This window comes from Panthera pardus, unplaced genomic scaffold (assembly GCF_024362965.1).
Source record: "Panthera pardus isolate Hobbes unplaced genomic scaffold, ASM2436296v1 HiC_scaffold_3, whole genome shotgun sequence".
In the NCBI taxonomy this organism is placed as follows: Eukaryota; Metazoa; Chordata; class Mammalia; order Carnivora; family Felidae; genus Panthera; species Panthera pardus.
In genome coordinates, this window is record NW_026526876.1 from 34,637,049 (window position 1) to 34,661,821 (window position 24,773).

General features: G+C 39.4%; 1 protein-coding gene and 1 long non-coding RNA gene across 5 annotated transcripts; one reads left to right on the plus strand and one right to left on the minus strand.

Moving 5' to 3' along the window:
* Positions 1–1,402: 1,402 nt before the first annotated feature.
* On the minus strand, positions 1,403–3,284 carry LOC128774192 (uncharacterized). The gene is made up of 2 exons (XR_008418644.1): positions 3,174–3,284; positions 1,403–1,602 (listed from the first exon to the last, which is right to left on the minus strand). It is a non-coding gene; the product is annotated as an uncharacterized LOC128774192 (long non-coding RNA).
* Positions 2,539–22,592, plus strand: SMARCE1 (SWI/SNF related, matrix associated, actin dependent regulator of chromatin, subfamily e, member 1). Of its 4 annotated transcripts, XM_019416085.2 has the most exons (11): positions 2,539–3,331; positions 5,331–5,382; positions 5,556–5,599; positions 8,591–8,695; positions 13,653–13,733; positions 14,902–15,033; positions 15,294–15,465; positions 18,465–18,637; positions 19,397–19,498; positions 20,140–20,350; positions 22,317–22,592. In XM_019416085.2, exons 2-11 carry the CDS (start codon positions 5,376–5,378, stop codon positions 22,523–22,525), a joined length of 1,236 nt encoding a protein of 411 aa, XP_019271630.1. In that variant the 5' UTR covers positions 2,539–3,331; positions 5,331–5,375; the 3' UTR covers positions 22,526–22,592. The 4 variants fall into 4 exon arrangements, with proteins under 4 accessions (XP_019271630.1, XP_019271631.1, XP_019271632.1 ...); XM_019416086.2 differs by lacking the exon at positions 8,591–8,695 and having other exon boundaries at positions 2,541–3,331; XM_053892522.1 differs by lacking the exon at positions 5,331–5,382 and having other exon boundaries at positions 3,156–3,331.
* The last annotated feature ends 2,181 nt before the right edge of the window (positions 22,593–24,773 follow it).

Here is a 24,773-nt window from a genome sequence, read left to right on the forward strand (position 1 = left end):
GTTCTCCCATTTTCTCCTTTTCCTTCTTTCTTCCCAGCCACGGCTCTCTTCCTACCCCTCATTCTGTCTCCTTCCCCAGCTTCTTCCTACAGCACTGTGCAAAGAAATCAAAGAGACCTGGGCTTAAATCCAGCTTAATCACTTACTAGTTTTGGCTTCCCTGTTTGAGAAAGTATGGGTACGTGTCAGAGAGGAAAGCAGACCAAGTTCCTGGATCTTGCTGCCAGAAAGAAAATTAAACTACTTGGGCCTAAGACTATCTCTGGGGTTTACCACTAGGTTTCTGTAAGGGTTCCCAACACCCTTTATAGTTACAATAGTTTCAATAGTCATATTAATGATGCATCTCATATTTTCCAGGAATAGTCACGATTCCAAAAGCCTGTCCTGTTGTTCCAATAAACACCCTAGTACATACAAGATCATACCTGAGTTTGCCTTGGGGGGGGGGGGGGGGAGACACAACACAGTGTAAGTAGAGTCAATCTTGGTGAATATTTCACTCTTCAGTCTTAATTTCTTCAGGACTAGGGAATAGATTTTTTTGTCCATTATATTTTGTCTGTATTCTTCCTTTCTTAATTTTGCAAATCTTTGGGAATGGAAAAAGAGCCAAGCAGAGAAAAGGAGGTAACTATTTATTCACTCCACAAACATTGAGCACGTGGATGTACCATACACTGTTCCGGATATGAAAAGTCCCCACGCTGAAAGAGCTTTCAATCTGATGGGAAGAAAAAGGCAACAAAATAAATACATAGTATGCCAGGTGGTGATAAGAGCTATAGAAAAAACAAAGCAAAGCACAGACCATGGATAGAGATTGGGAAATGAGCTGCAATTTTAAATAGGTCTGAAAAGACCCACTGAGAAGATGACATTTAAGCAAAGACCAGGAGGTGGGAAAGTGTATCAATGTCACTACTCCACTCAGATCCCCTTTTCTTTTTCCGCCATTTTTGTGCCACCTCTTTCCCACTACAGTGTAACATCCGGCACCTGCAGGACTGCCTGGAAATGACACAGAGGAACACCTGCCCCAGCACCACACTTGCCCAATCCCCCCACCATAACCCCAAGTGCAGGGAAGTGCAGCCCCAAGTGCAGGCTGGAGGTGCTGGACAAAACCAGAGAAAGAAGGTACTGAGATTCTTGCTGAGGCTTTCATGTATCTTACATTAATCTTTTATAAGTCTTAGATGCTTTTATATTAAAAAGGTGGTTTCAAGTACAATTGACCCTTGAACAACATGGGTTTGAACTGCACACGTCCACTTACACGTGGACTTTTTTTCAATAAATATATTGGTAAAATTTTTGGAGATTTGCAACTATTTGAAAAAACTTGCAGAGGAACTGCATAGCCTAGAAATGCCAAAAAAAAAAAAAAAAAGACAAAGTTAGGTATTACTGTTAAGAATATAGTATGTATTGGGGCACCCCGTGGCTCAATCGGTTTAGCGTCCAACTTCGGCTCAGGTCATGATCTCCAGGTTGACGAGTTCGAGCCCCAGAACGGGTAGTGTGCTGGCAGCTCAGAGCCCCGAGCCTGTTTTGGATTCTGTCTCCTCTCTCTGCCCCTCCCCCGCTCATGCTCTGTGTCTGTCTCAAAAATAAAAATAAAATAAACATTAAAATTTTTTTAAAAGAATATAGTGTATAATACAAGGCATAAAATATGTGTTAATCAACTATTCATGTTATCAGTAAGGCTTCCAATCAGAAGTAGGCTATTAATAGGTAAGTTTGGGGGGAATCAAAAGTTACAGCTGGATTTTCTACTGGGGGGGGGGGGAGGAGGGCATCTCTAACCCATCCCCCTAATCTCCCTCCTTCAAAGTCAGCTGTACATTATCTCAAACACCACTCAGACTACCTGTCATCCTTTGATGACCTCTCTTTTAGTCGTCCCCTTCAATTTCACTTATCTCCATTTATGACTATGAAAATATTGAGAGCGGAAGAATTAGACAAAATGTCACTTATGCCTGGCTTTGCAGACTTCTAGAAATGTCCTCATCTCTGCTGGCATGCCCAGGATGGTGGCTAAGAGCAACCCAAAAATTCAATCAGTCAAATGTCAACAGTGTTTTCAAGTAATTACAGATTCTTCTCCCTTCACAGCGGCCCACAGCATGGGTCAGGTGTTTATATACCCAAGGAACGGGGTACTACCCGGTAAACCAACGTACTCATGGTTTGGTGGAAAGAGCCCTGGACTACACCAGAAAGCTGCCTCAGTGCACATTTATTGAGCATCTAACAATGAGCCAAGCCCTAAGTAAGCACTGGAAATAGAAAGATGATCAACGCAAGATGACTGAACCTTTGCTCTCAAGGCCCACAATACGCTCGAGATAGCAAACACAGTCTGATACAAGAGAGTGGGTACACAGTATCATAAAGTTACCCAACTACCGTGGGAATTCAGAGGAAGGACTATTGGGGGAAAGTTCCAGGAGGGCACCACAATGAGAATCTGAGCAGGATCCGGAAGGACAGAGGTGTTTAAGCTGAGAGTGGGGATAAGGCAAGGCAGCACTGGGCAGAGACGGGTGGCATCCCGGCGCCGCAAGGGCGCACAACCTCGGGCGAGGGGATTTACATCTCTGGGCCCCGGCTCGGAAACCTGGCAATTCGACTCCACTCGCGCTTGGAAAAACTGAAAAGGTCCGTGTTGCTTTTGGTCAAGGGTTAATGCCCAGCCGTTAAAGCAGGAAGCCCTGCGAGGCGCCCGTGGGGACCGAAACTCCGCGAACCGAGTCGTCCTCGCCTCCACCCCTCGGCTCGCTGAAGTATATACTCTTGTTCCGAGAGAAAGAGCAAGGAAGAACCCGGAAAAAACAACCACTACTCCCCCCACCGCCGCGAGCGCGGTGGGGGCCAGGCCCGCGCGGCCGTAGTGGTTCTGGGCCTTTCTTCTCAGCGCGAGCCCCGCCGTCTTTCGGCCCCGCTCGTGGAAGCCGAGGCCCACGCTTCCCGCCACGCCACCTGCCGCCGTTCGGGCTCCGCGCGGTCGCCGACCGGGCCTCGGCCGCCGCCGGGCCCCTCCGCCCACTTCGCCGTGACGAATCGGCGCCAGGCCTGAAGAGTGCCCACATTCGGGGGGTTTGAGGAACGTTTGTGGCCTGAAAAAAAATCCCTGACTGGACCAAACACCACCGCGTCCTCACCTGGAGGTTTCCTTTTGCAAAAGAGTCGGGTGAGGGCTGGAAAGCAATTAAAAAGAGTGTGGAAAGTGCGAGTGCGGACGCTCCGGACGCGAGGGGCGGGGCGTGCGCGGGACAAAGGAAAACGAGGCCGGAGCTACGGGCGCTTTTTCTGCCCGCGGGTGAGTGTTTCCGACTGGGCCCGATGGGGTCGGGAGGGTGGCGAGTCGCGGTGTCCCTGCTTGGCTGGACCTCGAGTTCCCGGGGGTTGCTGAGGTTCAGGCTGGGCCGCGGGGCCGGAGCTGGGGGCCGGTTGCGGCCTCCTTGAGGCCTAGCGGAGCCGGAGCCGGGAGGGAGGTCTATCTCGGGCCCCTCCTCGGCGGCAAGATTTGCCCCTGCCACTAGCCCCGCCAAACTGGTCAAGGCACCCATGCATTCCCTTCTTTAGTGGAGTTGCTGGTGAAGTGCCTTCTCTACAACAACCTAAAGGAAACGACCTCAGGGGAAGCCCTGGGGCAAGCCAAGCCCTTGGTCCCTCCCCCCCAGGAAGGTGGTTTCCCCTTGTTTCGGCAACGACCGAGGAACTTGTGGCTTAGAGTGGAGAGCGAGAGCTCTGAAACAGTTTGGCCTGGGTTTGAAACCCGGCTCTGGCACTTCCTGGCTGTGTGGCTTTAGACAAGTTACTTAAACTCGCCGAGACTCCCATTATTCCGGTGTAAAGTAGGTTATCAATACATACCTCGTAGGGTGGTTGTGACCATGAACCGAAATAAGTGATAAGCCTGCCCCGTATAAAGTGTTCAACAAATAGCTAGTATTTTATGCCAGGCACGGGGGATGGATCCAGTGGCAGACAAATGTACAAGCTCACGCTTAGAATTTATAGTAGCAGACGAGAGCAATAATTTAAAAATATTAACAATAAAGTGTGATGTACTAGGGAGCTTTGCCAATTATTGTCAGGGATCCCCGCAGCAAGGCCTTCTGGATGTTGACAGTCCCTCCACCCACACCCCACCCACTCCCTAATGTGAGCGGAAGGAAATCTATCTGCACCGGAGTCCATGGATTCTGCCCCTTCCTTAAGAGGGAGAGACCCAGGTTGGGCCATTGAAAAATTTCTTTCCACACAGTCCTCTTATTCCTTATGCTCCAGGGAATTCCCTTAAAATGTAGAATAGAAGCAAAAGCATCATGCTTGTTTTCACGTAATGTTCCATGAAAGTATTCCAGTAGTCATAGAAGTTATTTGCTTCTTTTTTAAAAATGAATGCTTGTCTCTTTGTACACATCGTGTGTGATGTATTTTGATGTGAGGAACAAGCTCACGCGTGTATGGTCTTGTTCTGAGCTGGTAATATTAGGACAAAATGCATTAAGAATTGAGCTAGGTGCTGGGACTGCAATAATGAGTTAGATGGTCTCTATTCCACAATCTAGCCATATTAACAGGTATGATACAATGTAATGAACAATATTATAGATCTGTAAATTGGATAGGAGTACAGATGAGGAAGCAATTCATTCTTCCCGGGTAATTTATCATGAAAGTTCCACTGTGGAGATAATATTTTGAAATGGGCTGTGAAGGGTTAATAAGAGTTTCTCAGGTAGACTCTCAAAGTTATTCCCAGGAGAGAGAAAGTTATTTGCCACCATTAGAGAGCGTAAAGCTCATGATCATGCCAGTTACCTTTTGCGTTGCCTCCAGGAATAAAATGCTGCCTTGTTTTAATAGAAGTTGTTATTCTAAGAGGAAGGTAAAGCTGCTGTTCATCAGTGATCTGTCAGTATCTGGTAGGCCTTGTTGGGGTGGGCCCTGATAATACATCACATTTTATTGTCATTGTATTTTTATCAGTTTAATTAAATGTTCACATGGCATTAGCAATATGTTTTCCATGCAAGAGGTGGCCCAATATCATAAGAAGAAACTTGGAAGTCTATGTCTAATATTAATGCTAATATCCCCAGTAATTTGTTTTAGTTGTTTAATTCTGATGAGCCAAATGACCTATAAGAACTAGTTAAATATGCAGAAAATTGGATTATTAGAAGATAGTGTAATTTTACTAAGAAGTACCAATTTAAACTACCCTATTCTTTAGGGAAACATCTCTTATGCTTGCTGAGTTTTGATTCTCTTTTTTTTTTTCTTTTTTTTTTCTTTTTTTATTTTAGTGTCTCAGATTCATTCTTAAGGAACTGAGAACTTAACCTTCCAAAATGTCAAGTAAGTTTCATTTTTTATATTTATCAATCTATTAATAAGAGACTAATGCCCTAGCAAATGGGAATTCCAAAATACTCTCATTTTTTTTCTTCAAAACAGGACCATTGGTAGTTTTGTTGCATAGTATTATATCTCAGTTGTTTACAAGAAGTTATTTATTTTCTTTCAAACAGAAAGACCATCTTATGCCCCACCTCCCACCCCAGCTCCTGCAACAGTAAGTTTTAATTTTCTTGTTAATGTAATAGCCAAGTCTGGCCTTGATACAAAAACCCAGATGTCTTCCAGTGACAGTCACTCAGTCATCACAGCAACAGGATGAAAAATTCAACCAAAAAACAGCACTTCCTACTAAATAAAATAACTCTTTGCATCTTACCTTGAACCAACCCCAACATTTAAAGAAACATACTGCTGAAATTCCAACCTCCTATGCTCAGTTCTTTTTTTTAATGGGAAATAAATGATAAGTTTAACACCTCTTTCTAGTTAATCTGTCAAGACTCTTAAAAGTTAATATTGAGTGAATGCTCATTCTGCCATTTGTTATTATTTTTAAACCTAACCTTCAAGTGGTTACATTTTTCTCTCCTTGTTTATATATAATTTTCATATTAAATCAAATAATGAAGCTTCCAGTTCTATAATAACACTCATTGTAAATGTTTATTTTTCAAGCTGTTTAAGTAAGGATTTCATTATCCGTGGGTCAGATCCTGCCTATTGAATGTTTCAAAGTTTCTAAATACTTGTGAACTAGGTTTTTCACCCAACAAGTTCTGGCCCAGCTTGGACAGCATGTAAAATAATCATCCAATCCACAAAACAGATATAACAGGAACTGTTCAGGCCTTGCTGAAATGGATTCCTTGTTGGGTTTTTTTTTGTTTGTTTGTTTTTGTCTTAAAAAACAAAACAAAACACTGTTAACATTGACCATAGCCTACAAAAGCAATTCTTTAACAGCTGTCAGCCCTCCTTCCTTACCCCTTAGCCCCAAAATTACAGGCTAGTCTACTAATTAGGTCCTTGTGTAATTTTTTTCTCCACTCCATGACTCTTCTTACTAACCCTCAGATGTATGCTTTAGTTATGTTTATCAACAATTTGTTTTTCTTAAGATACTTCTTAAAAGAGATACCGTATCTCATGTTCTCATTTCCATTTATGTAACATACAATTTCAGAAGTTACTTCCAGTACTCTTAAAGTCCTGTGTTTGGTTTGTTTTCTTTCTTAAATCAAAGAACATTTCTTAATGACCATCTCCTTGGCACTCTGCTAGTGGTTATACAGGTGGAGTTGAACAGTTGAGATTCCTGACCTCAAAGAGCTAACCATGTACTTCAATTTTGGAAATGGTATAATTGTAATGTTTTAGTTTTTATTTTTTTTAATTCCCTTACTTAATTTTCTTACATTGTGATTCTCATTCTTTATGCAACCTTTGAAGATGTCATTTTGACGTAAATATTGCCTCTGACACTGTATAATCTCTTGAAGACAAAAACTTGATTTTTTGAGATAACAAAAATAGCTCGAAAACCAAGTGTCCCCTTATGACTTCTCAAATGTAGAAAGGGATTTTTTTTTTTTTTTTGGCCTTTCTTTAGTCCTATTTCTGTACCATTGTAATTTCACATTGACACATAAAATACAGAAGACTAGGGATTAGGACATCCAACAGAATGGATATTAAATGAATTATCCTCCTTCCTTTTCTTTTTTTTCCATTACCTATTTACCATCACCACCACCACCACCACCAATACCACCACCAATACCACCACCACCCAAATGTACCACTCCAAGTAACATACACTTCTTTTGTGCCTTTGATACTTCATCTGTGTTTTGCCTACTTAAATATGCTTAATTTGCGTCTTTTATACCTATACAGACTAGAATTGCTCAGTTGTTCTCCTAAAGAGTTGCAAATGTAATATCTGCTTGAATATCTTTCTTTTGGACACTTAGGATATGTGTAGCGGCATGTTTTAGAAAATTGTGTTTATAACAGCTTCAGCTTAGTTGGGGTGTGTTAAGTGTATTTTACATTCTACACGTGAAGACTAATACTGTTAATTGCATGTTAAAATTAAATTAGTTGTTTTGATTGAGTTTCATTAGGTTAAATACCCTACTTTTGGTTTCTCTTTGCTACATCCTTTTTATGCATTCTACCTTGATTCTCATGAACATCGGATGTCATTGTTTTAACCATGAGGGCACTACTGTCTAAGAGCCCGATTGTGATTACATCAACATACAATTCAAAAAGAAAAATTCCATTGCTGCAGTGAGCAGCTGTGTTTTGAAAGGGTCAGAGCTATCAAGAAACTAGATGAAAAAGGAGAGTTCAAGTCTGTCGACTAGAAAAGTAGTTTGCATTAAAACTAAATGCAGAAAGTGTTCATGATTGACCTCTGGGTGATGGATCAAAGAAGAGATGGAAGAGAAAGTCTAAAAAAGAAAGACTGGGTTGAAAAGATGAGATAGCACCCCAGAATTAAATCCATGCATTTCTTACAAGTCTTTGTTTTGAAATCATGTATGTGACATCCATTGAATCCCACATATGTTCTTTTCTATTGACAACTCTGGCTTCCTGATTTGAGTATCTTTTCATTTCTCACATTATATAGAATGATTTAAAACTGTCTTTGAAAACAATCCATTTCTTGTTTTTATTTGTTTTTAATAGATAAATACATTGGCAGCATCTACATAACTGTCAAATAAATCACATTTTGTTTTGCATGTAAAGTGTTTTCAGACTTCTAGTTTATCACACTTCAAGCCTTCCTATCTCAGACATGTATTGCTAAGTTGTTATGTTATTGACCATAAAGTAATCCTGAGTGTTTGACACACCTCAGTGTGTTGCTTATTTCAGAAAAATCACACACATTCTCACTCACAACAAACACCACTGGCCCCCCCGCAAAGAGGAAAAAAGGGAAGGAAGGAAGGAAGGAAGGAAGGAAGGAAGAAAGAAAGAAAGAAAGAAAGAAAGAAAGAAAGAAAGAAAGAAAGAAACACTTGCAGACTGGTTTCTCAATGAAAGAAAAAGAACAATTACAACACATCATTGCTTGTTTAAATTCAGGTTGCTTTTGCATGCCATATGCAGATCATTTTTCATTTCTGTGTTTTCCTCGTTTGAGCTCATTTCTCATTCGTGTTTTTGTCTCATTTGTTTCCATCAGCAAATGCCCAGCACACCAGGGTTTGTGGGATACAATCCATACAGTCATCTCGCCTACAACAACTACAGGCTGGGAGGGAACCCGGGCACCAACAGCCGGGTCACGGTAGGAGAATCAACTATTACAGCATCCGGCAAACAACTGGATTTGACCAGAAATGCCTCCAGAGTTAGGTCCTTTTGAGTCATCAGCACAGCCATCTAAAACAATTTTTTTAACCTGGCTTTTTCAGTATTTTAAACATTCGTTGTACGATTGTACACTGGAAAAAAAAGTAGTGAGATCTGGATATGTATATAGAAGAAAAGAAGAATCCATTCTGTTTGGTGGTTGGTAGAGATAAAGCCCTGGGCACTGCTTATACTATATGTAGACAAACCTAGAATTTATTACATCTAAAATACCCTTTTTGAGATAAAGAGTATCTTTCATTTAAGGTCATTGGCGTCAAGCTCAAGGACTCAGTTTCTTAATAAAAGCCGGGCTTACGGACGTGAGCTTTTTTCGGTGGCCCACCAGTTTGAACTGCTACACATAATTGTTTGTCTTTTGGATTTAAGAGCTGACTTTCTGAGATTCATTTCTCTCCAGTTAAAAAGAGAAAAACATTTTCATATCACTTCAAAGAATTGCAGAATGCAAGTTGAATGTGCCAGACCATTTTGAAGTGCATTTATAATCCATAGGACAAGGGTATGATTTCTGTAACTGACGATGTTTCATTTAAATGATCAACTTAAGACACCCAAATTGGGTAATGTACTTCACATTTTCATTTTAGAATCATCTTAAACTACAGTCAAAGAAGCTTAAGTACCAAAGAAAGATAAATGTGAAAATGATTTACCAAAAGTAAATAAAAATAAATCCAAAAGCCAAATACCTACATACATTGGAATGTGGCATTGGTGAGAATTTTTACAACCCATAATGGCTGTAAAATTTTTAATACTTGGTTTTTGTTTGCTGTATTCATAAATAATTGAATTAATGTGACTTCAAAAGAGCCCTCTCACCCTGTAGTCAAGCTAGAGCAGAAAGCTTGTAACTATCAAACTGTATGTCTATCTTGGTAAGCATATTGCTTAACTTGATAGTTTTGTTTGTCTAAATTTTTCATTGTTTCTGCATAATTTGTACTTCATAAGCATATCAAGTTTTATGTGCCATGCATATTTCATGGTATCTGGAAAGAATTTTGACAAGTGTGTGTATGTATGCATTTCACAATGCATACAGTTTTTATGTGCATCGGTACGTGTTTTTCCCTGGCCTAAATGTGTTTCACAGGTATAATGGGTGGCAAGGTTATCCAATGATAAAGAACATGTAATTTAAACAAGGAGCAGAATCAATTTTGGATCATTCATGTTAATGCAGAAAATTATTCATGGGGAGTGAACAAGAGAATGATTACATTTTAATAGCTCTATACAGTCAGCTCTTGATTATCTATGTTAATGGCATAGAAATGGTGATAAGTGTAATATTAGAATCATTTGTATTTCAGTTTGTATAAGCATTTTGTTCCTAACTTGGATGTATCTGCGGGAATTCTCTGTTAATAAAGAGAGATCATTCAGTAGGAAAAGGAAAGGTCACTCGCTGTCTCAGGGCCTGTGAGTCAATGATCTGTTTCTCATTCCCTCTTGGAGATGTTAGAACCCAGCATTTGCATTGGGCACTAGTTTCCGGGTCGATTAGTGCAGGAGGGTTGTTGGGCATAGAAAATTTAGTATTTTGCTTCTTTGTGGTGGTTTTCTTGGTATCATTGTCCTCTCAACACCAGATTGAAGTGTAATCAAACTGCTTGCTAGACTTAACCTGAAGGGCCTAGAAACTGAAGGGTTTCAGCCTGTGTTAACCCCAGCCCCTTCAACTTTTAGTCTTCTCTCCTTTAGGTCACTGAATTGCTGTCTAAGAAAATTAGTTATGCCTGAAGTTTCATACACCTTTTTTGTATATCTAACTTAAGCTTTGTTATGACTTAATAGATCTGATTTTGACCATGATAAAAGTGTTTTATTTTCAAATGACCCCAATTATGTGTTACCTTTTTTTTTTCTCCCCTTTTTGGCTCTTAGTTGGTATTATTGTTTGCAAATAGTCTTAAGTCAGTGATTTGAAGGAATGATTCTGTGAAACCCCATCAAGTAGCTTCCTTTAGGCTCTACAGAACATCTGGTTTCCCTGGTGACTCTCATGCACTTGAATGGTTTTGAGACTATATGCAGTGTGTTGAAACCTCTTGGAGTACCAGTGACAGCTGTGAGATGGAATCCATTCCTAGTCAGTCCTTCTTCCCGAAGGTGATTAGCATGCTCTTAAGTACAGGTGTGAAACCAGGTAGAGACAAGATGTTAAACACAGCTTATTTCTGTACTGCAATGGAAATTCCATCCTAGAAGGAAACCCTTAAATGAGACCCTGCCAGAGAAAGCAGGGAATTGGAAGAAACAACAATAAAATCTCTTGAGTGGCCAAAATAAATTTCATAAAATTATGGTGATTCCCAGGAATTACTCTCATGTGAGCACAGTTGTGACAAGCATAGTCACACAGTTACTTTCCCCAACTCATTGCCAGTTAGAAAATGTAAAGGTGGACAGTTGCGGTTAGAGGTAGCTTTCTTGATAGAAACACGTGAAAAAACCCTCCAAAAGCATAACCACTGGGCCATTTGGTAAAGGGGCCAGCAGCTTTTCACTCCTCAAGCTAGAGGACTACAGGAAAGCAGGGGTTGTTTCTAATGGACTCTTCTCAAAACAAGGTTAAAGTGTCTTAAGTGCAAACTGGTTTTGTGTGTGTGTGTTTTTTCTTTAAGAGTAATGTTTAAGGCATTGTAGAAGTCTGCTGAGATGGCAAATAAATTAGGGATGTTTAGTGATATAAATCTTCAGTGTCCTGAAAACCTGCTAGAATTTAACTTTGTGATTCTTGTTTTGGGTTTTCTTTGGTTTGTATTTATAAATTGACTATCATTGTAATGAAAATACAGCCTCAGTATGTAGACGATTTAGGTACCTTCCTTTGGAAGAAAGGAGGAGAAATAAGCAAATCCATTAATATTATCAAATGTGGTTCTCTGAAAAGTAATCAGAGCAAATATTACTAGAACTTGTTTTTAAAGTGTTTTAATTTGATATATTTAAACAGACCTTTTAGAATTCTTTCTCTTAAAAAAAAAATCTGTGAGTGGCGGTCTACCAACTTCAGTTATCGGCATAATTCCAACTTTATTTGTAACCCACTTCATGGAATTCTGAAGATTTATGTTGGAGATGCTTTCTAATAACTTTATGAATGAAAAATCAGACCTTTGTGTGTCTTGCTCTGAACCCATGATTTAAGTTTAGCCTTGTAGGAGTTCCCTCACCCCTCGTTGAAACTGCTGCAGACCTGGAGACAGATCTTCTCTTACTGGCTGTTCAGATCACTGCTGTTTACAGTTTCTATCCCTTGTGGCTCACCTCCATTGCCCACTGCTGGCTAAAACAAAACAAAACAGGGTCTGTCTGCATGGGCACCAGCATGAATTATTGTATAAATGTATAGGAGGAGTGGAAAGAAGAGTGGAAATCCTGCTTCAAAGGTGATATGCTTTCTAACAATTTCATGTATGAAGAAGCAGAGTTACTGAAAAATATATAAGGATGGAGGAAGACCCTCCTTGGAGGAGGAAGCGTTGTTTGAAAACAGTGTAATTGGGGCACAGATACACTAATCTCTGAGCCTTGGACAAAAAATAAGGTTGTAATTGATGTCCCAACTCAAAAGAGGCGTTTGTCCAGGGTTTTATCATAACAACTGAAGGGCAAGGGAACAAAATGTCACTAAGTCTCTTTATAAGGAGTTGCCAGTCTCTGTCTTTTGATAATTAGAGTGAAGCCAGCACCTCTTCCCCCTCCCCCAAGCCTGGCAAGGAGAATCAATATCAGTTGTCTCCTAGAAACTGGGGGGAAATATATGATTTGGCCATGATTAATTTATTCTGGGTCCTACATCAAATGTAGTCATATATGTTAAAATGAAAATAAGTTCAGAAAGAAACACTCTTGGATTGGAGTTATCTGGGGTGCTCACTAGAAGCTCTTGGTATCTCTTGCCTAGATATTAGCCCATAGAATGAACCAGTCTCTCATTTTTTCTGCTTTGGTTTTTTTTTTCTCTAACTCACCTTTTTCTTCTCTAGCTCACCTTTTTCTTTACCTTTTTAAAAAATATTTTGTCTTTACTCTTGTTTTCATTTTTCTTTGTTCCCACCAACCCCAAAATTTTTAAATCGATATAAGGTAAGGCCTCAGAAATAACTTAATTGGGCCCTGTGTCTGCCATTTCTCTGTTCCTGATAACTTATTTACTCCGGCACTGTTACTACGACTCAGGACAAGAAAAGGCATGACTTTAGTTTACGCTTTTGGATCCCCTCAATACAAACCACTAGATACAGACAGAACCTTAAGAAAAATAAAATGTCTAGTCCTGATAAAGGAAATAAGGGTTGTTGTTTTTTTCTGTTTTTGAACCTAGGAGGTAGTTTTTGTAGGGGTGTCATTCATGTGGGGGTGCAGTGTATTCCTGAAGCTGTCCGAGTAGATACAAAGCCCCCCTCAGACTGTGAGTGTGGTAAGTGCTGAAAGAGCCCAGACTCGGGCAGATAATCAAGTGTTGACTGTATGTGTAATGGTAAATTAAGCACAACAAAAGGGTGCTAGGTAATGTCCTAACATGGGACATGTGATATGTAACTCTATATTTTTGATGTATGGATTATTATGTAATACTTTGTTTGTTCTTACAGCCAGGTTGTCAAAGCAGTAGCAATAAACTGCTAAGTAAAATATTTTAAAATTTTGTGCCTAAAGTCATTTTCTTTATTTTCTTTTGATGTGAACATTTCTGAATTTGCAGTGATAGCTATTTTCAGTGGAGAAAATATAAGAATCTTGTATCCATGGACGAGTAGAAGAAAGGCGCATTAGAATTTGTTAAGGGACTCTCTTTTCATTTTGCTGGTGAACTACTTGCGATTGAATAATGAATATATTTAACTCTTTTGTAGGCCTCCTCTGGTATTACGATTCCAAAACCCCCAAAGCCACCAGATAAGCCGCTGATGCCCTACATGAGGTACAGCAGAAAGGTAGGTGCCCAGGAGCCAGAGGGGAGTGAGGACTGCTGTCTTTGCTTGTTTGCTTTCCATCACATTTCATAATGGCTTAGCCAGTTTTTCTGTGCACAGAGGGAAGGATAAGGAATTGCAGTTTTTAAAGAACTTAGTTCTGATTTCAGAATTCCAGAACTAAAATCCAACAAGAATAACATGATTAAATAAAAATGGTTTAAATCCAGAAGGTAATGTTATGTAGCCAATATATAGTCTTTTGGAGAAATTCAGTGACGTGAGAAAAGTGTGAAGTGAAAAAAGGAATACAGGACTACATCTGTTTGTGTCATATTTTTTATTAAAACAGTGGCAGCTATATGTTAGTTTGAAGGAAAAAAAGCCCAGAAGGCAGTAGTTGTCTCCAAACAGTGTAAGCTTATGGTAATTTTTATTTTCTTTACATTTCTTAAATTTTCCCACATGTTTTTATTTTGTTCTGTTTAGTTCCATTTGGTGACAAACCTATATTCTCTTAAAATGACAAACACAGCCAGTGTCTTTATTAATGACAAGAGCATTTAGCATATTTGCCACTATTTAGAAATTTTGGGTCATAATTACTGTACATGTATTTGAAGATAAGGTCTGTTGTGTTAGCAGATTAACCACTTTCCTTCTAAATTCTGTGAACCTTTAAAGAGACAGAGACTGTTACTGGGTTAGTTCATCTGAACTGTTAACAGTGATCGGAGATGTCTGAGATCTGCTGTGTATTAATCCAGCAGAGTATAGATGAAATGAGATTGGCCAGCTATTGATAATTGTTGCAGCGGGCTGATCAGAACACAGGAGTTTAATACAATTCCCTCTGCTTTTGTTCATGTTTAAAAGTTTCTGTATTGGGGTGCCTGGGTGGCTCAGTCGGTTAAGCAGCCGACTTCGGCTCAGGTCATGATTTCGCAGTCCGTGAGTTCGAGCCCCGCGTCGGGCTCTGTGCTGACAGCTCAGAGCCTGGAGCCTGTTTCAGATTCTGTGTCTCCCTCTCTCTGACCCTCCCCCGTTCATGCTCTGTCTCTCTCCGTCTCAAAAATAAATAAACATTAAAAAAAAAAAATTTTTTTTTAAAAGTTTCTGTATCAAAAAGTATTGTTAAAGGTCTATATTTTTAGGCATCAATACTGAAATTTCATGTTTCCTTTTTAAGGTCTGGGACCAAGTAAAAGCTTCCAACCCCGACCTAAAGTTGTGGGAGATTGGCAAGATTATTGGTGGCATGTGGCGAGATCTCACTGATGAAGAAAAACAAGAATATTTAAACGAATACGAAGCAGAAAAGGTAGAATGGGGACCACAGCGGGATGGAGACAATATAAAATGCATAAACATTTGCTTGTTGTATAGAAAAGAAACAAAAGATCTAATCAGCTAAGTCTGCACTGTCTGTCTGCCTGGGTCAAGTCCCTTAATTTTTCTACGCTTCAGACTCCTTGTCTGTAAAAAGGAAATCATTTTATCTTTTGATATTCGAATGAGATAAAGGTATTCATATAACCTGTAATATGTGAATTATAAAACTGAAAAACATTTGAATTTCAGATAGAGTACAATGAATCTATGAAGGCCTATCATAATTCCCCCGCATACCTTGCTTATATAAATGCAAAAAGTCGTGCAGAAGCTGCTTTAGAGGAAGAAAGTCGACAGAGACAGTCTCGCATGGAGAAAGGAGAACCTTACATGAGCATTCAGCCTGCTGAAGATCCAGATGGTAAAAAAAAAAAAAAAGTGGGGTTTTGTTTATGCATTCTCTGAGAAGTAAAATTACAAGGAATCTTTTAAGTTTGTTTTTATTTCCTATCCTAAATGGAAAACAAAGCATATTTAAGTGCCATTTCAGTATTTTCATTAATTATTTTAAGATCTGTGTATGAATTTCCCACAAGAAAAAGATATCTTTGTTAGTGCAGAAAATAGCAAAAACTATTTATTGTTTATCAGAATGTTTATACTCAGAATGCAGGAAAGGTTTTTGAGTCAGAATTTTGCCTTACCTGCTTTTAAAGAGCTGAATGCCTTCTTATGTCCTGTTTTCTTATTGGTTCCTTAAGCTTGCTGAATTAAAGGCTCTTAAGGGAGAAGGTTACTGAGTGGGTAGAAGTATTATAAATTTGTTTGCCATTTAATTCAGAAATCCAACATAACTCATGGTGACACGTGAGGGAACACATACAAATTTTATGCACATGTACAAATGTATACACATACAAATAGCAGAGCTTCCTGATGGGCAATCTGTGACTAGGTTGCAGGCGTACAGATTAATCCCGGGTTCTCCACAGCCAGGCAGGGTCTGACACTGCAAGGAGCCTCAGAGTTGGCCTCCTGCAGCTATGAGCATTCTCCTCCACGAATCAAGCCTGCTGTACAAATAACATTTTCTCCCTGTGTGGCTGTGATGTGGAAAAGGCCAGAAGCTCTAGCTACAAGTAACAAAAACATCAAGAAAATAATTTAAGATCCCATAGTGAGTGGTAACAAAGAGGAAGCTTGTAAGAACTTTAAAAATAACATTGAGGAAGGAAGCAATAATGTCACCTAAACACAATGAATAAACATATACCCAGAAGGAGAGGAAAAACAATGGTTTTTTAAATGAATGGACTGGGATATTGATAGATATTCACATAAATACAGAGTAGAATAGAATACTGTAAATAATAATAATAGAGTAGAATACAGACTAGGAACAATGCCTAGTGTTAAACTCTGTTTAACAGAGTCAGCAGTGCTTAGGACACACTAGCAAACACAGACCAAAAATTACTCAGATTGGATGATTAATGCAAGAAAAACATACTGAACTAAAAAATAGAAGAAGATCCAGTCTACAAATAATTGAAAAGATGGTGAGGGTTCAGTATAAGAGTACACGGAAGCCACAAGTAGAAACAGTTAACAGTCTTTGTTAGGTGAAAGGTGGCTGCATGAACATCGAGCAGGATTGCAGAGATTCATTCAGAAACAGTCTTCAAAAGATCTCTTCTCTGTTCCTCAGACTTTGGCCCATTATGTTTTGTAAGTTTAAGATAGGAACTTAAAGCTGCTGGTAAGAAAGTAAGGTGAAAATAAAGATGCCAGGATAAGAATAACTTTAGACCTTGGACTTATGCCCCTGAACTGAGTAGAAAGAGGAAGGTTTGGGAGGTGAGGATGAGCATCAGGCCAAGAGAAGGGTGGTCCCTGTGAGCACAGCAGCTGCCAGCTTCTGTTACAGAGAAGGCATACACAGTTTCCACACAAAGCAGTGAAAGGTTTTTTAAATGGCATTTAGAGAATATTCATGAGATCAAGTAAATAGCTGGAAATTAGAAAATAACCAGAAAATATAAGCCTACTCCTTCCCCCCAAAAAACCCAAATTAGACAACTAGAAGTGGCAGGAAAGACAAGTCTAGATTGCTAAGACTTGATTTCCCCTCCAAGTGGTCAACACTGGCTCCAAGTAATGAAAGAAAACATCAAAAAGCAAATACATATATATAATTTAGAGGTAGCACGAATATACCATGTATAATCTCAAGTGTGAATATGGAAAACTTCCTTAACAAATAGAAAAGGTCACAATCTTTTTAAATAGTATTCTTTCTTTCAGTAGTTTTAATTTTAGAAGTATATGTCCTAAAGAAATTACTCGAAAGGAGACAAAAAGTAATTTGCACAGCAGTTTGTAGCACTGGTATTATGATGATGGGCATTTTAGGAACTACTTGATTACCAAATGATAACGGAGGTGCTAAACTGTGATAGAGCCACACAATTCGGGCCTCTAGCAAAGTTTCCTAAACCATGGTCCCTCCACCTTTGGTGGGCCACTAAGATAGTTTAGGTGGGTCGGAGAGGAACTTCTATTTTAATGTGTATTGCTTTAGAGGGAGCTTTTTTTTTTAAGTGAGTTAATTCAAATAAATATGTTAAATAAAAATAGTACAGATTATTATCAGGTATGTCCAAAATCATGGAGGTGATAGAGCAAGGGTTGAGAAGAAGGAAATACTGTTTCATAGCTATTAAAGATAAGCATATGAGCCTGATCCATACTATATATGTATGAACTTGAGTGAATGAAAACAAAGTAATAGCTTTACAGACTGGCAACAACTATATTTGTATGTGGATTAATAAAAGTAAAATTTGGTATTAAACATTCATTTCCTATAAAATTACTTTAGGGCTTTAATGGTTTTTTAATCGAATGAAATGTATATGCTGGTCTGGGAAACAGTATTGCTAGAGATAATGTTTTCTCCGCGGTGGGCATTTTCATTATTTTGCTATTAAAATTAAACAGAGACAAAGACACTGCCCGGTTCAGATGTTGTCATTAGGTGTAAATGCCTTAAATTACTACCAAGAAAGTGAACCATTCAGCAGCATTTCACTTTTGCTGTAACATGCAGCCTTCCCGTTGATGGATTTCCAGGCCAGAAGACACATGGCTATCTCATTTGTGTTTCAACCAAATCCTTCTAGACACATATCATCACTTAAAGATTTTGTGAGAAAAACCAATACCTTGGCCAGTGAACATGTTAAGTCCTCTGTATGACTTTTATCACGTGACTGCCCCGGTGCTCCCACAATGCCCTTGTTAGGCCCCATTGTTAGACCAGTGAGGGCCATGGCTCCTTGGTAATAAAGCATTAACATTGTTACTCTCCTGTTTATGGTTACTGGTGACCTCATTTCCAGAACATCTTGTTTATTCCAGATTATGATGATGGCTTTTCAATGAAGCATACAGCCACCGCCCGTTTCCAGAGAAACCACCGCCTCATCAGTGAAATCCTTAGTGAGAGTGTGGTGCCAGACGTTCGGTCAGTTGTCACAACAGCTAGAATGCAGGTCCTCAAACGACAGGTCCAGTCCTTAATGGTTCATCAGGTAAAGTCACAAACTGTTTGTTATAATAAGTTGGGCCTGTGTCACAGACCCCCAGTGGCGTGATTCTATACCATGCAGCGGTATGCATGTTAAGTATTTCTGTGTTCGTCGTAACCTGTTCTGATTCGGAGAAGAGCTAGAGGAAACGGAGGTTTCCCAGGGATTTAATAAGTTGTTAAAACTGTAACAAAGACGCTTGTGATGGAAAGTATGTCCATTCAGGATTTTAAGACATCCTATCATCCTTTACTGCTTAACTAAATATTTTTTTCTGAAGAAATTAAGCCTGAAACAATATTCTTTAACAGCTACTTGTTAATTGTAATCATTCCTCTATACTGCATTTTTTGCTTTTAAGATCTTAGCTAGACACATTGTGTAATAAATGATTTAAATAAAAAATTCAAAATCTTTGTCACACTGTTAAAAAGTATAGACTACTACAGGGGTGCCTGGGTGGCTCAGTCAGTTAAATGTCCGACTTTAGCTCGGGTCATGTGATCTCATGGTTCTTGAGTTCGAGCCCCACGTTGGGCTCTGTGCTGACGGCTCAGAGCCTGGAGCCTGCTTCAGCTTCTGTGTCTCCACCTCTCTCTGCCCCTTCCCTGCTGGTTCCATTTTTTTCTCTCACTCAAAGATAAATAAACATTTTTTTAAAAAAGTATAGACCGCTACAAAATGAGATGTATTTCCTGTGTTTGACATTTGCTTTTGAGAAAGTCATTCAGTAATAAGAAAGCTGGATCCTGTGTCTTTCAGCGAAAACTAGAAGCTGAACTTCTTCAAATAGAGGAGAGACACCAGGAAAAGAAGAGGAAATTCCTGGAAAGCACAGATTCATTTAACAATGAACTTAAAAGGGTATCAATTTAATTTAATGTGTTCACTGTACTTTTTATCACTGTGTCTGTTATTGTTTTTCTCATTCTTTTTTCTAAAATAGTGTTTTTATTGAATGTTACTCACTTTCAAATAGAATTAACTGTGCTATAACTAGTAAGATCTTTGTTTTATGAAATTATTTCCATTTTCTGGCAAAATTGCAGTGGGTTTAAAATATAAAAACACACACGTGCTAAGTCCGTAGACTCTGGACCCTCTGGTGTTTTAATTTAAACTCCTGCAATCATGAGTTTGTTTTCATTTTATTGAGATTTATTCATTAAATGTTTTCATGAAATGTAGTTTACAGTGTGTACTTTGTATTAAAACAAGTACATCTAATGTTAGGTAGCTTGAGATAAAAAATGGAAGCCTTGTATATAACCCAGTACTTTCAGCATCGCCTCCCCAACCGTTCTGCAGTCCTTAGGGTTACGTGGCTGCTTTCTTTTCCTGTAGACACAGAGTTTCAGAGCAGACCTAGAACCATGTTTTTTCCCTTCCTGTATACATGTACATAGCTCCTAGCCAAGAAAGCCCCCTTTTGAAATAAAATTTCTCTGGTTCAGAGATTGTAAGAAAAGAACATTAACTAAGAGAGTTTTCTCTCTTTCTGTTAGTTGTGCGGTTTGAAAGTGGAAGTGGATATGGAAAAAATTGCCGCTGAAATTGCACAGGCAGAGGAACAGGCTCGCAAAAGGCAGGAGGAAAGAGAAAAAGAGGCAGCGGAGCAAGCTGAACGCAGTCAGAGCAGCATGGTTCCTGAGGAAGAGCAAGCTGCCAGTAAGACCGAGGACAAGAAGGATGATGAGAGTGTCCCAATGGAGACAGGTGAGCTGCCAGTTGACAGCAAAGTGAATGTCAGGATTATTCTCTTTGTGATCTACACATTTCTCTGCAAATCTTAATCTCTGTCCTAGATTCAGCTAAAATGTTGGTGTCAACACAAAACAGCAGTGGGGCATTGGTGTTTAGTCTGGCTATTTGAGGTCTCAGGTATTTGCCCAGATCGAGGCATCATTTTCTAGCTTGGGAATATAAAGTATAATGATACAAAGGTTAGGATCCTGGCCCTGGAGTCAGACAGATCTGGGTCTGAACTCTTTCACCACCTGCTAGCATATGACTGGACAAATTATTTAATCACAGGTTCTTTGTGTAAGTACTCTGGTGCCAGCCTCTGAGAAGGAGTGCCCAAGGATAAATAAGAAAATGTATATAAAATCATTTAGTATTGGATTTGATGTAGTGTTGGCAGTCAGTATTTTAGCCTTTATTGCTAAAATGTGATTTGTGGTTGTTGCTTTTAAGGATCAGGGACACCTGCAAGGGACACCTGCAGGCCAAATCCTTTCCCACTGCCTATTGTCATAAATAAACTTTTTTGGAATATAGCCTTACCTGTGTGTTTACATGTTGTCTGGATGCTTTGGGGCCACCACAGTGTAGTTGAGTGGTTGCAGAGACTGCCTGGCCCATAAAACCTGAAATACTTGACTGTCTAGCCTTTACGGAAAAGACTTGTTGACCCCATCTGAGAAAAGTTCTTACTACCAAGCCTACTGCTTTTCCTGTTTAAAAGCATTTCTCAAAGCACAAAATAACATGTCAAACTCACATAAAATATTGATTAAATCAATTACTTGAAATTTTGAGATCGCCTCACCTTAGGTACTACTTTGACCCTGTCCCGTGCCCTGTGCAAACAGGACTGAGCTCAAAGTATCATGGGAAATACAGCTAAAGGCTCCCTGGACCATCATTGCAGAAGGGGGAGGGACAGTCTTCATACTTGGTATTCAGCTGACAGTTTCTGATTTGACATCAGGAAAACATTTCATGGAATATAGATCTCTTTACCAGATGTTTCTACAAGATCTAATTCAGCAGATTAGCATTTCAGATAGTCAGATTTTTAAGTTTCATTATCTGACTCTTTTTCTGCTTTGAACATATTTTTTATCTTAACAAATTTGGAGCATGAGCACATTTTTGTGGTTAAAGCAGGAGCTTGAGAATTAGGGTATGGAGTATGATTCTTTGCTTATTTTGCAAGTAGACAGAACACTCTGTCCTTTGCCTCTGTTCTGTCTATGAGTAGAACATGCCTGTATAGTCTTTACTTAGATTTTATCCTTCTAGCTAAAGAAAAAGACGAAATTGAGAATATTAGAATAAAAACTTCGTGCTCTTAATTTCGTACAGAAAACAACCCAGCATGACATTTAACAAAGTACCTAAAATATCTCCCTTTTATCATTTCCACACCTGCTTTCTTACTAATTAAATCCAAAGCACTCCAGAACAACATTGTCCAATGGAAATAAAATGTAAGTCGCTGTGTAATTGTAAATTTTCTAACGGCACTTTTTACAAGTAAAGCAGAACAAATGAATTAATATTAATAATATATTTATTTGTTTAACCCAGTATGTCTTGAACAAGATTTTAACATGTAATCAATATTTTTTTAAGTATGACTTTTTTACATTCCTTTTTCATACTCAGTTTTCAAAATCTGATGTGTATTTTATACCTGTAGCACATCTAAATTTAGAAGCTAAATTTTCATCAGAAATACTTGATCTGTATTTAGCTTTTGTAAATTTACAGCTAAAAAGTAGATTTGCAAACCCAAATTGTTTCAGGGGTGCTAACAGTTTCTCAGTCATGCTGGCTCTTAATATTACTCATGGTGAGCGGCTACCATGTTGGACGGTACAGCTCTAGACTGTCAGCATAATTAGAAGAATGAATTTGTGTCTTGGAACTAACAGTGACAGATGTGTGGTTACAGAGGAGACACACCTTGAAGAAGCGACGGAGAGCCAACAGAATGGTGAAGAAGGCACATCTACTCCTGAGGACAAGGAGAGCGGGCAAGAGGGGGTGGACAGTATGGCTGAGGAAGGGACCAGTGATAGTAACACTGGCTCAGAGAGCAACAGTGCAACCGTGGAGGAACCACCAGCAGACCCCACACCAGAAGACGAGAAGAAAGAATAAATGTTGCCTTGTTTTATGTGTTCTAAATACTTTTTTAAATGAAAAAAAGATGTTTTTTGAGTTTTAATGGTGTTATGTGGTTTGTGTATTAATATTTTTCTTGTCCATATCACACCACCAAATGCTTTTGGACCATTTAGCATCATGAGCCGAATGGCACAGTCACCTTTCTTAAGCCGTTGTGAAGATGGTTCTTTTCTTTGGGTCTTATTTCTAGCCCTCGACTACTGAAAGCCTCAGAATTTAAATTAATTGAGAAAACACCCACCTCTTTTAGAGAGTTCTCCTTTGATGCTGCACAATCCGACTCTTACGAATGCCTTCCTATAGCTCACTGGGGTGCTTACCAAAGCCATAGCTTTAAACCTCCCGGTCCCTGTCAACAGTCTCCTGAAAGTCCCTTTTCCTGTAGCCTTCCACAAAGAGTAGCTTCTTGAAAACGTTATCATGTATGAGTATGTATTTGTTCACTTACCCTTTTTTATTTTTAATCAATGTCACATACCAAGAGTTGTGTTAAGGAGTTGACTGCAACTGAGCTTGGGTCGTATTGATCCAGAAATAGTTTCCATAGGTAGAGTAGTTACCAGCTTCTGAAGTAGTCATTAAAGTCAACATGGCACATACACATTACGTGTACTGCTTTTTGTTATGATTAATATTGGGTGTGTTCTGATAAATTCATCCTTATTGTACAGGAAAAAAAAAATTACTTTTTTACCAAGTTTTCCAAAGACAATAAATCACAAAGCTTAAGGAATTGAATAGTCTTGCGGTGAACTAGACAACTTCAAAATGATTAGCCCATTTCCAGAAGGAAAACAGCTGGGAATTAAGTTCATCCACTTGGAATTGTTCTACAATAATCAAAACGTTCAAAACGTTCAAAACCTCAAGGCTCAGGATCCCATAGATCAGAGTCTACCTTTTTGATAAATTCTTAGTAAAGTCTTGGAGACTAGAAGAAAGATAGTTTGTGACACGTATGCGTCCCAAAAACTAGAGTAGATTTTTACTGAATAGTGGTATATCTGATGGTATATGTTTCTTAAAGGTCCAAATGTAATAAATAAGTGGAAAAAAATGTCTCTGTGTTTTTAATGCACTATTTTTATGCAAAGCAAATACTTTGTTACTGTGACATCAGGGAGTGGCCTCACACAGCCATTATAGATTTGCATCTTCAGGGCCCTTCTATCACCCAACGATGTCTGTAAACTGCTGCAGTAGCAAGTTCATTTGTACAAGACACTTAGAAAAATCCATCTCCTTATAGTCATGCCATATATAAAGGTTGGTCTTTGACTCTAAAAGGAAGTATGTTCCTACATTTAAAAAAATTTTTTAACATTTACTTATTTTTGAGAGAGAGAGTGTGCAAGCAGGGGAGGGGCAGAGAGAGACGGAGACACAGAATCCAGAGCAGGCTCCAGGCTCTGAGCTGTCAGCACAGAGGCCGACACGGGGCTCGAACTCACGGACATGAGGTCGTGACCTGAGCTGAATTTGGACACTCAAGGGACTGAGCCACCCAGGCGCCCCTCTACATTTAAATTACCTTTGAAAAGGTGGGTAAATAAGCCCTCAACTTACATGGAGAAAACTCCATACGGACAGGACTTAATTCGTAGTGATGTTTTTTATAATTTCCTGCTGTTGAGCTCACAGCACATAGTAACCACGGCTGACTCCACTCACTCAGGCGCCAGAGACTGAGAGGGGAAAGGAAGCTTGATACTGGGTGGGAACAACCCTCGATCTCTTTTTCTAAATAGCATATGGGATCTTTCTTCTGTTTGTGAATTGAAGAACCAACTGGTCAAATAGATCAGTTTCTGGGTGTCGGGCATCATAAGGCCAAGACCTGTAGGCATCTCCTACCCAACAAACTGGTAACTGCCTTGGTGTATTCCCTCCATCAAAACTGGGCAGAGAAGTTAAATATATGCGTGGAGAAGCATGCCAGAGCAAGATTCGGGTCATTCACCATGGTATTGGAGTCTTAAGACGACAGAATCAGTGCCTTTTGCCAGGCTGGATTCAGCCCTGAAAAACAAGCCTATCTACATATGCCTGCCCACACCATGCTAGGCCAATTGGCTGGAGAATGAATTCAGTCAGATCCGATGTGACTGCTTTTAACCACAGGGCAGGGAAGATTGAATTAAAACTCCCACTTGTCAGAGCGATCTGTGTAGAAGTCACCAATGCTGGAGATGTTTCAATGTTTCTTTGACAATGTGGGATA